The sequence below is a fragment of the Megascapheus bottae genome, chromosome 34, assembly GCF_031878675.1.
Source record: "Megascapheus bottae isolate mThoBot1 chromosome 34, mThoBot2.hap1, whole genome shotgun sequence".
Classification (NCBI taxonomy): Eukaryota; Metazoa; Chordata; class Mammalia; order Rodentia; family Geomyidae; genus Megascapheus; species Megascapheus bottae.
In genome coordinates, this window is record NC_143542.1 from 4,285,454 (window position 1) to 4,300,253 (window position 14,800).

A 14,800-nucleotide genomic window follows, 5' to 3' on the forward strand; every position below is an offset into this window, starting at 1 on the left:
CCTGCCTGCCTGCCTATCTATCTGTCTGTCTGTCTGTCTGTCTGTCTGGGTCGTGGCTGAATTCTAAGTATTGCTTATCATCCTTCTCGCAGTCTGTTAATCAGTCTCAGAGCCGGACAGTCCAGGCCCGGAGCTCCCAGCCCCCGCCGCATTCCTCAGCCAGGAAAGCCAGCACGGACCTGCTGGCTGACATCGGTGGAGACCCCTTCGCTGCTCCCCAGGCTGCACCAGCTTTTGCTGCCTTCCCAGCTTTTGGGGGTAAGTGTCTTGGTGGCCGTCGGGGTGCCCCAACCTCCCATGGCCTGGGAGCTCTTGAACATGAGCAGTATGGCTGGCAGGACTGGGATAGTATAGTATGACCAGGGTTACAATTTTGTATTATAGCTGGGGGTTCCTGACCCTTCCTTTTAGAACTCAGAAAGAACCCACTTAAAATGTGAGGAAGGTAGCCGGGAGTGTGGCCTAGTGGTAGAGTGCTTGCCTAGCATGCACGAAGACCCAGGTTCGAATCCTCAGTACCCCACGTACATAGCAAAAAGCCGGAAGTGGTGCTGAGGCTCAAGTGGTAAACCTCTAGCCTTGAGAAAGTCCAAGGACAGTGCTCAGGCCCTGAGCTCAAGCCCAGGACTGGCCAAAAAAAAAAAGCTCAGGGTCCATGCCCCAGGACTGGCACCAAAAACAAAAACAATCTGTGGTCTTTGGCCTGCTGCCAGTAGTTATGTAGATAAGCTTCTACCTTTTCTTTAAATAACCTATTTCTTCCACCTTTAGGCCAGATACCTTCCCATGGGGGTTTTGCCAACTTTGATGCCTTTGGCAGCAACCCCAGCTCTTCTGCCTTTGGAAGCCTTCCTCCAGCCGGCCAGACCCCCTTCCAGGCCCAGCCAGCCCCTGCAGGTAAACTGCCCTGCTCCTGTCCACTCTGCCGTCTAGCCACTTCCGCTACCTGAATCCATGCATCAACTCTGCCTTCAAACCCAGCTGACCTAATAACCATGCAACAGAGAAGAAGCTTCAGGAAGAGAAAGGCAGGGAGGGGAGGATGGAGGCGCTGTGGACCTATTTATCATTTTAAGAAAAATGGCTGGACAGGGGCCGGGAGTTTGGCCTAGTGGTAAAGTGCTTGCCTAGCATGCATAAAGGCCCGGGTTCTATTCCTTGGTACCACATACATAGAAAAAAGCCAGAAGTGGTGCTGTGGCTCAAGTGGTAGAGCTCCAGCCTTGAGAAAATCCAAGGACAGTGCTCAGGCCCTGAGCTCAAGCCCAGGACTGGGAAAAAAAAGAAAAGAAAAGAAAAAGAAAAATAGCTGGATAGGTTCTACGCTTGAAAGTTCAGGTCTGAAGCCTAGAAAAATGTGAGCACACACCTGTCATCCTAGCTACTCAGGTGGCAGGGAGTTGAGGCTAAAGATTCAAAGCCATCCCATGCTGACAATTTTTTTGTTGTTGTTCGGTCATGAGGCTTGAACTCTGGGCCCTGTCCCTGTGCTCTTCAGCTCAAGGCCCCCACCCTCTCCCTTGAGCCACAGCGCCATTTCCAGTTTTCTAGTAGTTAATTGGAGATAGGAGTCTCACGGTCTTTAGTGCCAGTGCTGGCACCAGCCAGGAATCTGGTTCAAGTGGTACAGCACCAACCTTGAGTGATAAAGCTAAAGGAGGATTCAAAAGTCCTGAGTTCAAGCCCCAGGACTGGCAATCACACACATCAATGCTTATAAACTTCATCTTGTATTGTTAAGAAATTGCAAGAGGAGCTAGGGTTTGGCCTAGTGGTAGAGTGCTTGCCTAACATGCAAGAAGACCTGAGTTTGATTCCTCGGTACCACAAACATAGAAAAAAGCCAGAATTGGTGCTGAGGCACAATTGGTAGAGCTCTAGCCTTGAGAAAGTCCAAGGACAGTGCTCAGGCCCTGAGCTCAAGCCTAGGACTGGCAAAAATAAATAAATAAATAAAGAAAGAAAGAAAGAAAGAAAGAAAGAAAGAAAGAAAGAAGAAACTGCAAGAACGCTAGGGCACTGGTGGCTCACTCCTGTAATCCTAGATACTCTGAAGGCTGAGAACTGAGGATCAAGGTTCAAAGCCATCCCAGCCAAGAAGTCTGTGAAACTCTCTCTCTCCCTCTCTCTCTCTCTCTCTCTTTTTTTTTTTTTTTTTTTTTTTGTTGGTCGTGGGGCTTGAACTCTGGGCCTGGGTGCTGTCCCTGAGCATTTCAGTTCATGGCTACTGCCTTACCCCTGGAACCACAGCCCCATTCCCCATTTTCTAGTGATTAATTGGAGATAAGAGTCTCATGCTTTTATAGTGCCTGGGCTGGCTTTGACCCTCAATCCTCAGATCTCAGTCTCCTGAGTAGCTAGGATTACAGGCATGAGCCACTATGCCCAGCTCCTTGAAACTCTTGTCTCCAATAAACTACCAGAAAACCAGAAGTGGGGCTGTGGCTCAAGTAGTAGAGCACTAGCCTTGAGCTCAGGGACCGCACCCAGGCCCAGAGTTTAAGCCCCATGACTGATTAAGAAAAAGAAATTGCAAGAGATGCCCCTTTTGAAAGTATTCATTCTGTCCCACAGCCCCAGACTTCAGCCTTCATATGTGTGCATTCCCCCTTCCTTTGGCTGTCCTGGATGGGTGGAAGGACAGGCAGAGGGCTGTGGAAACCCGTGTGTGGGCACAAGCCAGTGACTTACACTTTCTTTCTCCTTCCTCTGCACCACCCCCTTGCCCTTCTCACACCTTCCCTGCCAGCCAGTCGGATGCTAACTGGGAGTTACAGCTTTGGTAAGTTTTCTTCCCATCCCACAGCTTACCCAGAAGTCCTTCCATACCAAAAGTTTGTAAGATCTGAAAGGATCCCATTAAATTGTAGCCAACGTTGTACTGTGTGTGCTTAGATTGCATGAGAACCCCCGGTTCAGTCTCCAGCACCAAACAATATAGAGTTAGAAAACGAATCTGTTTTATAGATGAGGCAGTAAAGCAAATTCTCTAGTGGTCCAGCCCACGGAGTGGTTGAACTGAGGCTTCTTGACTCTCTCTCACTCTGCCCACAGCCTCCCACCGGGCCCCAGCAAAATGGTGGGTTGTTCTTGTTTTAATTTGATTTTTATACTTTTTGATGGAACAAGAAGAGACATTTTATATTGATTTAAAAAAAAAGTTTAAAAGGCACAAAAGAGTTCTTGTACTCATGAGCTTACAGTAACTGACAACGTAATCTTGAGATTCACAAAGAACAAGCTGTTAGACACAGAATTTAATGGACTAAGAAAACTCTATAAACCCTCTCATGAGATTCATGATAAGCCTGGTACCGTGGCTCACGCCTGTAATCCCACCTGTTCAGGAAGCTGAGATCTGAGGGTCAGCTTGGAAGCCACCCAGGCTTCCATGAGACTGTTGTTTTGTTTTGTTTTCGTCAGTTGTGGAGCTTGACCTCAGGGCCTGGGCACTGTCTCTGAGCCTCTTTGTACTCAAGGCTACTGTACTACTCAAGCCACAGTGCCATTTCCAGTTTTTGAGTAGTTATTTGTAGATAAGAGCCTCACTGGGACCTTTCTGTCCAGGCTGGCTTCAAACTGTGATCCTCAGATCTCAGCCTTCTGAGTAGTTAGGATTACAGGTGTGAGCTGCTGATGCCCAGCCCATGAGACTTTTTTTTTTTTTTTGCCAGTCTCAGGCTTGAACTCAGGACTTGGACACTGTCCTTGGATGCTTTTTGCTCCAAGCCAGCACTCTGCCATTTGAGCCACAGCACCACTTCCAGCTTTTTCTGTGTATGTGATTCCAGGGAATGGAGCCCTCCCAGGGCTTTGTGCATGCTAGGCAAGCATGCTACTACTAGGCCACACTCCTGGCCCCCATGAGACTCTTATCTCCAATTAACCACCAAAAGGCTGGAATGGAGTGCTATCTCAAATGGTAGATTTCCAGTCTTGAGTGTAAAAGCTAAGGAACCCTGAGTTCAAACCCCATTACATGCACCAAAAAACAAAACAAAACAAAAAAAAACTCACCATAAAATAAATTGGCAAGCAAACAAAAGGATGATCTGAATAATTGTTAAATTTGAGCTAATAAATATGACTACAACATTGTAACCAATAGAGAGAATATGTCCTTCTTTTCTCTCTCTTTCTCTCTTTCTTTCCCTCTTTCTCTCTCTCTCTCTCTTTCTCTCTCTCTCTTTCTTTCTTTCTTTCTTTCTTTCTTTCTTTCTTTCTTTCTTTCTTTCTTTCTTTCTTCTATCCTAAGGATTGAACCCAGAGCTTCACAGTGTGTTAAGTGTGTGTTCTACCACTGAGCTACATCTCCATCCCAGAATGTATATTATTTGCAAACATAGAATTTCTTTATGATTTGACCACTATAGGAACTAAAAATCTCCAAAAATCCCAACAAATAAGAATTGCAGGGACCAGGGCTGGGAACATGGAACTAGCCTTGAGCAAAAAGTATCCAAGGACAGTTCCCAGGCCCTGAGTTCAAGCCCTAGGACTGGCCAAAAAAAAAAAAAAAAAAGGAATTGCAGGGACCAGGAGTGTATTTTAGTGGTAGAGTGTTTGCCTAGCATGCATGAAGACCCTGGTACCACATACCCAGATTCCTCAGTACCACATACCCAGAAAAAGCCGGAAGTGGTGCAGTGGCTAAAGTGGTAGAGCTCTAGCCTTGAGAAAGCCCAAGGACAGTGATCAGGCCCTGAGTTCAAGCCCCACGACTGGCAGAAAAAGAAAAAAGCTTAAAGTCATAGTTAGAAGGTAGAACATGGAAAACAGGCAAATGTTAATGTCTACAAAGTATCTGTTGAACTCCTATAATTAAAGAAAGACATCAATGGCTCATGCCTGTAATCCTAGTTACTCAAGAGGCTGAGATCTGAGGATCACAGTTCAAAGCCAGCCTGGGCATTAATAATTAATAAGACTCTTATTACCAGTTAATAACCAGAAAGCAGGGAGTGGTAATGTGGCTGAAGTGATAGAGTGTTAACCGTAAGCAAAAGAGCTCAGGGACAGTGTCCAGACCCTGAATTTAAGCCCCATGATTGATCAAAGGAAAAAAAAACTAGGCTAGAGGCATGGCTCAAAAGGTAACATACTAGCTATGGAAATAGAAATTCATGAGTTCAGGGGCCGGGAGTTTGGCCTAGTGGTTAAAGTGCTTGCCTAGCATGCATGGAGACCCGGGTTCGATTCCTCGGAACCACATACATAGAAAAAAACCAGAAGTGGTGCTGAGGCTCAAGTGGTAGAGAAAGAGTCCAAGGACAGCGCTCAGGCCCTGAGCTCAAACCCAGGACTGGCAAAAAAAAAAAAAAAAAAAAAAGAAATTCATGAGTTCAAATCTTGGTACTGGCACAAATAAATTAATAACTTTAAAAAAAAAAAACAGGACACTTCTGAAATGCCTTCTTGCACCACTTAAAGATGGAGCTTATGGGACAGGCTCAAAGAGAAGGAAGACCTCAGTTGCACACCCAACAGGCATTAAACTTACTTTATCCAGTGTCTACTTGTCTCAAAACAGATCACTGCAGCCAAACCCTTGATCCCATGAAGAAGGAAAGAACCTAGCTCACCTCACTGTGGCCAGTCACTTGGCTGGAATCCAGTACTATCAGGAAGCTGAGATCTGAGGATTGTGGTTTGAAGCCAGCTGGGGCAGGAAGATTCATGAGATTGTTACCTCCAGTTAACCAGCAGAAACCCGGAAGCAAATCTGTGGTTCAGGTGATAGAGCAACAGCCTTATGTGAAAAAGCCAAGTGAGAACATGAGGGCCTGAGTTCAAGTCTCATATCAAAAATAGCAGAAGAGACTCTCTCACTCCCACCCACCATAGCCACAGGCGTGAGCTGAGTGTGGTATGAAGACCTGTTGGGCATCTCGGTGATAGGGTACAAGGTTCTGAGTCAAATCCCCAACTCCAAACAGAAAAACAAAACAAAAACAAAAGGCTGGGCACAGTTGCTCCTTCCTGTAACTCTAGCTACCCAGGAGGCATATTTAGGAGTATTGCAGTTCTAAGTGAGCCCTGGGACAAAGCAAGAGATCCTATCCAAAACCTAACAAGCAAAAAGGGCTAGAGGCATGGCTCAAGAGGAACAACACTTGCTTAACCAGTTCAAGGCTCTGCGTTCAAACCCCAGTATTACCAAAGACCACACACACACACACCACCACCATCACCACCACCACCAACAACAACAACAACAAGCTTATGTGTGTGCAGTAGGAAAGGTTTTGAGAAGCTGTCTCTTCTCACAGCCTATGTCATGTCGACCTTTCTGAGGCTCGTGGGGAAGGCAAGGTTTGAAAGACTGCAGTTACCTCGGAAGCCACTGTAAGGGATATGCAAATCGTACTGCAGGAGAAAGGCGCTGGAGTTGTGGGAGCTGGGTGTAGATGGCTGGTCTGGAAGCGGGGTGGGGCTTAGTGAAAACATGCTTATGCTTGAGACCCAGGCTACTTGAGTAGAGCCAGCTCTGCCCTCTAGCGTCCACAGAGAGGCACAGCAGACCTGATCAGCCAATGTACAACGCCCTACCCTTAACGTCCTTGTGGGTGAAAGGATGGGGAGTTGGGAGGGAGGTAGCACAGGAGGAGAGGATGCTGGGTAAGACAGAGCGGGTCCTCATGGTTATGAAGCAGCCGGCAGGTGACAGGGACCTTGTCCTTCCTATCTTTTGAGCTGCTGTTCTGGCTCAATGCCTGGTATTGCATGAGCCCCTCAAAAGGAAAATCAGAACCAGGTGCTGATGGCTCATGCTTCTAGGCTTAGCTACTCAGCAGGCTGCAATCTGAGGATCACGGTTCAGAGTGAGCCCAGGTAGGAAAGTGGAGCTGTGGCTTAAGAGGTAGAGCACTAGCCTGGAGCATAAAAGCTCAGGGACACTCAAGTCTGTCATCCTAGCTACTCAGGAGGCTGAGATCTGAGGATCATGGTTCAAAGCCACCCACCCTGGGCAGGAAAGTCTGTGAGACTATCTCCAATTAACCACTAGAAAGTGGGAAGTGGTGCTGTGGCTCAAAAGTGGCAGGAGACGAGCATTGGGCTGAAGAGCTCAGGGACATCACCCAGGCCCAGAGTTCAAGCCCCACGACTGACCCAAAAAGCTAAGCTGCTGTGAGAGGAAAATCGGAGTCCAAGCCACCTTGGATCAGGGAAGCCTGTCCAGGCGAGTAGCCACAGATAGGGCATCGTGAAGAAGGTGACCCTTTTTCCTTGGGTTTTCAAATTCACTTGGCCACTATGAACGCTTTTATGACCTTTCTTTGCCCTTGACCCCTCTGACCCAGAAGTGGCTTCTAATAGGTATGAATTATGTGTCACCCCTTGACCTAGATTTCCAAACCCTTTCACCCACCTTAGAGTCTTTAGGACAACCTAAAGCAATTTAAAAGAAATAAATAAAAGGATTCAGGACAGGGTGATGCTTTGTTAAGAATCACAGCAAATGGCAGAGCCACGACTGGAGACCAGTTCTCTGTGCACTCAATCAAACAGTTGTTCAGCCAGCAGTCATAGATCCTTGTCCACTGGGAAAAAGAGGCCAACGGAGGCTTCCAGCATGTCTGCCAATAATGCCTCCTGGCCTCTCTGGTCTCCATTGACTTCCACAACAGCCCGGAGTGGCCGGTGCAGCTGGTCTGAGCCACAGATGAGGTGCTTTCCCGAGGCGACAGGCACCGGGGCTGGAAATCCGCCCTGGAAATGAGATTGTGCAGCTCCTGCAATTCATGCTCCTAGATCTCCATGTGTGGTTTGCCTGCTGCGCTTTTCCTGTTGCATCTGAAGACCGGGGAGAGAAGGGAACCTGACAGTTGGCCTGGCCTCATGGACTGCCCAACCCCCCCTCCCCAAAGCCCAGGGCCTCAGTTGGGGGCTTCTGAGAGGAGAAGGCTCCCTGGGAAGAGATGCTGGTGGACGCAGGCCCTGGTGGTTTGTGCCTGTAATCCTAGCAACTCAGGAGGCTGGGATCCGAGAACTGCAGTTCCAAATCAGACCAATTAGAAAGGTCTGTAAGACCCCATCTCCAGTTAACTGGCAAAAAAGCCAAGATAGAGGCCTGCTTCAAGCAGTAGAGTACTAGCTGAGCCAATAAACTGAGCATGAGGCCTTGAATTCAAGGGAAGGACAAAGTGTTGATGGCTAGAGACTCAGCAGCCCTGGTGGCATCTGTATTGTGTGTCTGCTGAGCATGCTCGGGACTTGATGTCCCTAATAACTCTTCTGTGTGTCTGTCCCTTCCTGTGCCATGTCAGTAAATACCAGGATGTCCAGCACTCGGGACTGAGGCAGGAGGATATCGACTTTAGGGCCAGCCTGGGTCACACAGCATGACCCTGTCTGCAACAGCAGCAGAGGGCCCCGTGGAGAGGAGGGGTGGTGAAGTAAGAGAAAGGCAGCTGGGTCACAGAGGGAGCACTTACCTCTCCCCTGTACCCCAAACGTAGGGTACTGGGGAGCTTGAGGAGACCCAGCCCGCCTCAGCTGGCTAACTCTAAGAAGCCTGGCACTTCTGCCATTCTTCCTCCACAACACCTCGCCCCGTCTCCTCCCTACTCACCCCAGCCTTCCCTGTTTTGTCTCCAATGGTGCCCAGGAAACAGCCAGGTGACTCCATTTGGCACTGTGCCACTGGCCGCTGCCAGCCAGCCTGCCAGCCTTCCAGACGTGGGCAGCCTCCTGGGACCCGGGGTGGCCGCTGGCAGGATTTCTGGCAGGTGGGTGCAGACATGGGGGGACTTGCCTTAGGGGCAACCATGCTTCTGCATCCTCTTCCCCTCCCCCTTGCTCCCTGGTCCTAGAAGATAGGCACCCCATTTCTCTCTCTGTACTGCAGTATCTTCGGGGTGACAGGCCAGGTCCCCGCACTCCAGTCTGCCACGACCGTCGGCAGCACAGGCCTTGCATTTGGAGGTGAGTGCATCCAGGGGCAGGCAGAGGAGTGGAGGCCGAGAGGGGAGCGTGGGGGCTCTGGACAGGGAGGGGTGGGGGGGCATGCCACATTTCCAGGGACATTTGCAAACTTCTCTCTCCTTGTTCTCGGAGCAGCTTTCACCAATCCCTTCACTGCCTCCACTGCCCAGCCTCGGCTACCTTCCACCAACCCATTCCAGCCCAACGGTCTGGCCCCAGGTAAGCCACCAGCACTGTCCCCTCCCTTCAACAGATTCCTGAACCCCTGTTTCTCCCCATCAGAGGAATGGCAGCACCCCACTCCTGACTAGCCACTCTTTACCAGGCCACAGCCACGTTCATTTCCAGGCTATCTAGTGGGTAGAAGTAGAAGCATCCAGTTGCTTATGCCTGTAATGCCAGCTACTAGAGAGGCTGAGATCTGAGGAACAGGGTTCAAAGCCAGCCCAGGCCCAAAAAGGACTCTTATCTCTAATTAACCTCTAGAAAAACGAGAAGCTCAGGGTAGGACAGTACTCTTGAGCTGAAAAGCTCAGAGACAGTGCCCAGGCCCAGTTCAAGCCCCATGACCCACAAAAACAACCCTGAGTTTCAAAAAAGAAGAAAGCCAGAAAAAAGGAGGCTGAGGGAGTTGAGCTGGGGTGGGCCACGCCAGTTGTGTTTCCACAGGGTCAGAAATGGCAGAAAGCTACCCCCAGTTTGTGTGTGTGTGTGTGTGTGCACACGCGCGCATGCATGCACACAACGCGCCAGTCCTGGGATTTGAACTGGGGGCCTGAGCACCATCTTTTAGCTTTTTCACTCAAGGCTGGTGTTCAACCACTCGGGCTACAGCTCCACTTCCAACTTTCTGGTGGAGATAAGAGCCTCATGGACTCTTTTACCCAGGCTGGCTTTGAACCATGATCTTTGGTCTCAGCCTCCTGAGTAGCTGCAATTACAGGTGTGAGCCACCAGCGCCCAGGTCTACGTCATGCCGTGTTCATTGTGGCTGCACCCAGCACCATGAGCCCCACAGGCAGGTGGATGGTAGAGGGTAGGAGTGGATGACCTCCATGGCATACTCAGGGTCCGTCCACTGGGGACCTTGTTAGGAAGAAACCCTGTACCCCGTTTCCCATTGGGAAGGACTTTAGCAGCCCTCCTGAACCTTCTATCTCTACCCAGGGCCTGGCTTTGGGATGAGCAGTGCTGGACCTGGCTTCCCCCAGCCAATGCCACCCACCGGGGCCTTTTCCAGCCCCTTTCCCCCACCATTGTACCCCGCACAGACCTCACTGACGCAGCAGAAGAATGGTAAGGCGTTCCTTGTGCCCTCCCTCAGTCCCCGCTTCCCACCTGGAGTGCATGCACTCCAGATTTTGTAATACCTAACACAATATAAATGTGCGTTGTCTCGTGGAGGAGATAATGGCAAGGAAAGAAGATCTGGACATAGTATACAGTCTGCGGCTGGCACCCACACAGGCCTCTGAATCAATTCCCTCTGTGACCAGGAGGGGGAGCAAGGGAGCAGCGAATCTGCCCCCTCTTGACAGCTCCCATATGCTGGCTCTGTGCTGGAATATAGCAAGGGTCTGTCCTCCAGAAGTGGGGCCTGGAGGGAGGGAGTGGTATGAAAACAACAAGAGGGGTCGGATATGTCACCTGAGTTATTCCTTCTCCTCCAACCCCCACCCCACCAGGCTCTTCCTTCATGGACTTAGGAACCTCAAAGTTGGGGCAGAGACCATTGAGCCAGCCAGCTGGAATCTCCACCAACCCTTTCATGGTGAGTGCCCCCCCCCACCCCCATGTGTGATGCTGGGGATAGAATCCTAGAAGAGGAAGCTGTGGCCTGGAACTCCCCCCTTCCTCGTGGAGTTCTGTATTGCCCTAGCCAGGGATGAGTGGATATACACCTCATATACCTTCTCCCCCAGCTTGCAGGTTTGTTTTTTGCTTGCTTTGTTTTTGCTTTTGTGCTAGTACTACATGAGCTGGTCATTGTCCCTTAGCTTTTTCCCTCAAGGCTGGGGCTCTACCACTTGAGCCACAGCTCTACTTCCAGCTTTTTGCTGGTTAGTTGGAGATAACTACATGGACTTTTCTGCCCAGACTGTCTTCAAGCCAGGATCCTTATCCTCTCAGCCCCCTGAATCGCTAGGATTACAGGCGTGAGCCATAGCACCTGGCTCACGTGTAGTTTTGCTTCTTCACCGCCTCCACCAGTTCTCCACTCATCTAATAATTTTTGTTTGTTTGTTTCCAGACTGGATCTTCACCATTTACCTCCAAACCTCCAACCACCAATCCATTCTTGTAGCACTGTGTCCTGTGCAGGGCTCCTCCCTGCTCCCTGGAGCTCTGCTGACCATTTGCCTGTGGGCATATAGGAGGGTCTCAGAGAAGAATGAGTCTGGTTTGCAGGGGTCCTGGGGAATGGTGGAGGTGCTAATGCTTTGCTTAGGGCTTCCAGAAGACTCAAGTCTGAAATCCTCCCTGAAGCTGCCTCCCTTTTCCACCAGCCACTCCAGAGGGACGCTATGGAGAAGTAAAGGCAGGGCTGGTCTAGAGGGAGTACAGTAGAATGTTTCTTATCCAGTTATTCTTTTATTTTTTGTGCCGGTCCTGGGGCTTGAATGCAAAGCATTGTCCCTTATCTTTTTTTGTTTTTTGCTGAAGGCTGACACTCTTAACCACTAGAGCCACAGCTGTTCTGGCTTTTCAGTGGTTCATTGGATTGAGAATTGCACAGCTAACCTGCCAGGGTTGACCTCAAGCTACAGTCCTCGGATCTCAGTGTCTTGAATCGCTAGGATTACAGATGTAATCTACTGGCACCTGGCTGTGGGATTATTAATGATGACCACCCTTCTCCTCTACCCCTGGCACACACATACATGATGCTTCCTTCACTCTGGACTCGGAAGAAGTTGACATGGCCTGGTTGGGCAGGAGACACTTCTTCCCAGCCTTCCAACCCTGTGTTCCCCTAGCAGGAAGTCCAGGGAAGAAAGTAAAGACAAGTCATCCTGTTGACGTGGACAACAGTGAGACCACTGGGGCTGAGAAAGCCGCTGTCCATTACCTTTAGTGCCCAGTTGGGCAGCACCCACCCTTCACCCCTATTGTGTTGCTTTGCCAGCTTCTTCCCATCCTGGCGCTCGGGATGCGTAGCTTTACCTGAGATTCCACACGTGGCTTTCCTGCCAAGCACTTGAGTCGGCTATTGGTGTCGTGTTTGATACCAGTGTTTTATATTTATACATAGAGAGAATTTTCTAATATAGCCTATTATATATGCACATATATATATATATATATTTACACCCCAGCCATTATCTCTCCCAGTCAGCTGCTGCTTTTTTTCTTTCTTTTTTTCTTTTTGGTGCCAGTCTGAGACTTGAACTCAGGGCCTGGGAGCTGTCCTTGAACTTTTTCTACTCAAAGCTAGCACTCTACCATTTGAGCCACAGTTCCACTACCAGTTTTCTGGTGGCTAACTAGAAATAAGAGTCTCACTGACGAGTTGGCTTTTGAGCCACGATCTTCAGGTCTCAGCCTCCTGAGTAGCTAGGATGACAGACGTGAGCCACCGACACCCGGGTCCAGCCAATTTGTAAACATGGAGAATGGGATGAACCCCTAATCTGTGTCTGGACCAGGAAAGTGGGAACCCAGGGGTGGGGGAAGGGCACTTGAATCCTCCCCACCCAAAGGCTTATGCAATTGATTTAGCCTTTTTTTTTTTTCCTATTTTCTCCTTTTCCACATTTCTCTTCTCCCCCCTCCCCCAAATCTGCACCAAAGCTGTCACAGGCAATGTTTAAAAAGAAGTACATTTGAAAGAAAAAGTGGCTCGGGGTCTTGCTTGGGGCACCTTGAGGGGCCACACGTCAGGTCAGTGTGACTGATCTGTGGCTAAGTTCTGCCTGTCTGCGTTGATGACCAAGGTAGACTGCCCAAGGACAGGGCCGAGTGGCAGACAGAACCTGAGTCCCTGGGAGCTGTGGGGCTCTGAAGAGGGGGGCTGCCTTGCTGAGGTGGGGTCCCAGTAGACACCACGGGGTGGGGCCTAACAGATGCTTCATGGGGAACAGAGTGGACCCCATGTTTGGGTCAACACCACCCCTCCACGTGACACTTTCATACAATAGCCCGGTGTCTGGGCTCTGAATGTGGCCACCAGACAGAGGTACAGGGCAGTGCCCCTGTCACCCCCATGGAGGAAAGACCTAGAACTAAAGCCACAGGCCTGGCCTTTAGCGGTTCATTCTTGACATTTCTCTGAGCCTCTCATAGAAAACAGCAAAGGAATGTGAGGGTTGGGGCCGTCTCTTTCTTTCCTTCACAGACTTTACTGGAAAGACCTTTAGCTGCTATTTGGCCAGCCAAGCTTGTATTTCCCTAATGCCAAGAGTTGTCCCCTTCTGGTTCCCTGCTCACCCGGCCTCGCCCCTCCCTCCCTCTCCTGGCAGGGAGGGGGGAGTCTGTACCCTTGGTTCTCTGGCTCTTTCCCCTACTCTCTTCCCCTTCTGGTATTTTTCTCTACCATCTGCTACCCCTGGTGTGGTTGTAACCCCCTGTGCAATGGACTGGATTCTGATCAGTGCCTGGACTGTCAAAGCCGGAACGTCAAGGCCACCGAGTATCCCAGAGCCCGGGTCCTCCTTTCCTAACCCGGAACAGGGGGCCCACGGGGGTCAGGAGCTGAGGCAGCTTTTGCTGTTTCAGTCACACTAAGCCTTATTCCAGACTCTTCTCCCCTGGGCCTAGGACTCCTTGCAGGCTCTCTAGCCCTCTGTCTGACATGGACTCAGGCCAGCTCGTTGGCCAGAGTGGATGACCAGTCCCGAGCTGCACTGAGCCAGTTCCACAGGGCAGGAAAGTAAAATGTTTCCACAGGCACTGGCTGAGTGGTGGCTCTCGGCTGCTTTCCTTGGTACAGGCAGCCCAGCCCCCTCCATCTCCACGCCGCTCCGGGTCAGTGGCAGAACTGGGCAAGGTCCCTGGCCTGACAAAATGGCTAAAAGTCTGGATTGGGTTTTTCTTGCATGGTCTGGCCTGTGGTTTGCAGATCTCAGCCCGCTATACGTAGGCACATGTGCACGGCGAGACTGGAAGTGACTCACCCAGCCTATACCACCCTTCTGGCCAAGTTTTCCCCCTGCCACATGCCTCTGGCCAGTGCGGTGGCCACACTGCCGATGATGTCCTCTGGACCGGTTCCAGTCTTCATTGGACTATCTGCAGGCACCATGAGGAAGCAGAGTGCAGCCCCAGGATTCTGTCTACACAGCCTGCCAGATCCAATCTGGGAGCCACGGGTTGACAGGCGGGGGGTCACAGTGTGGCTCTGTACCCAGGCACCCTCTACAGAACAGTGAGAGGCCACGTGGGACAGCCTGCGCCCTCCCTTTGGCTTCCTACTGCCAGTAACATTCTTCCTAGCCTGTGGCTGCCACTGGGGCAGTGACTCACCCCTGGAATCCTGGCTACTTAGGAGGCCGAGAGCTGACAGTCCCAGTTTGAAACCAGCCTGGGAAGACAAACCTGAGGGACTTATCTCCAACTAAGCACCAAAAAGCTGCAAGTGGATCTGTGGGTCAAATAATAGAGCACCAGCCTTGAGCAAAAAAAACAAATCACTAGGTGCTGGGAGTTTGGCCTCGTGATAGAGTGCTTGGCTAGTATGCACAAAAACCAGGTTTAACCGGCCCAGTGGCTCAGGCCTGTAATCCTAGCTAGTAAGGAGGCAGGAGACTGAGATCTGAGGATCATGGAACTAAAGTCCATGAGACTCTAATCTCCAATTAACTGACCCAAAAAGTGGAAGTGGCACTGTAACTCAAGGGGTAGGGCGGTAACCTTGAGCTGAAGAGCTCAGGGACAA

At 50.4% G+C, this 14,800-nt stretch overlaps 1 protein-coding gene across 2 annotated transcripts in view; it reads left to right on the plus strand.

The window, feature by feature from the left end:
- The window catches only part of Agfg2 (ArfGAP with FG repeats 2), a 32,854-nt gene extending 20,111 nt beyond the window's left edge, over window positions 1-12,743 (plus strand). The window contains exons 5-13 of one of the 2 annotated variants that reach the window (XM_090324329.1): window positions 93-258; window positions 772-897; window positions 2,750-2,782; window positions 8,609-8,729; window positions 8,849-8,925; window positions 9,061-9,144; window positions 10,093-10,221; window positions 10,611-10,696; window positions 11,177-12,743. In XM_090324329.1, the coding sequence (XP_090180455.1) occupies window positions 93-258; window positions 772-897; window positions 2,750-2,782; window positions 8,609-8,729; window positions 8,849-8,925; window positions 9,061-9,144; window positions 10,093-10,221; window positions 10,611-10,696; window positions 11,177-11,230 (876 nt within the window). In that variant the 3' untranslated portion in view covers window positions 11,231-12,743. The remainder of the gene's footprint in view (window positions 1-92; window positions 259-771; window positions 898-2,749; window positions 2,783-8,608; window positions 8,730-8,848; window positions 8,926-9,060; window positions 9,145-10,092; window positions 10,222-10,610; window positions 10,697-11,176) is intronic. The other variant, XM_090324330.1, reaches the window with a different exon arrangement.
- Window positions 12,744-14,800: the final 2,057 nt, after the last annotated feature.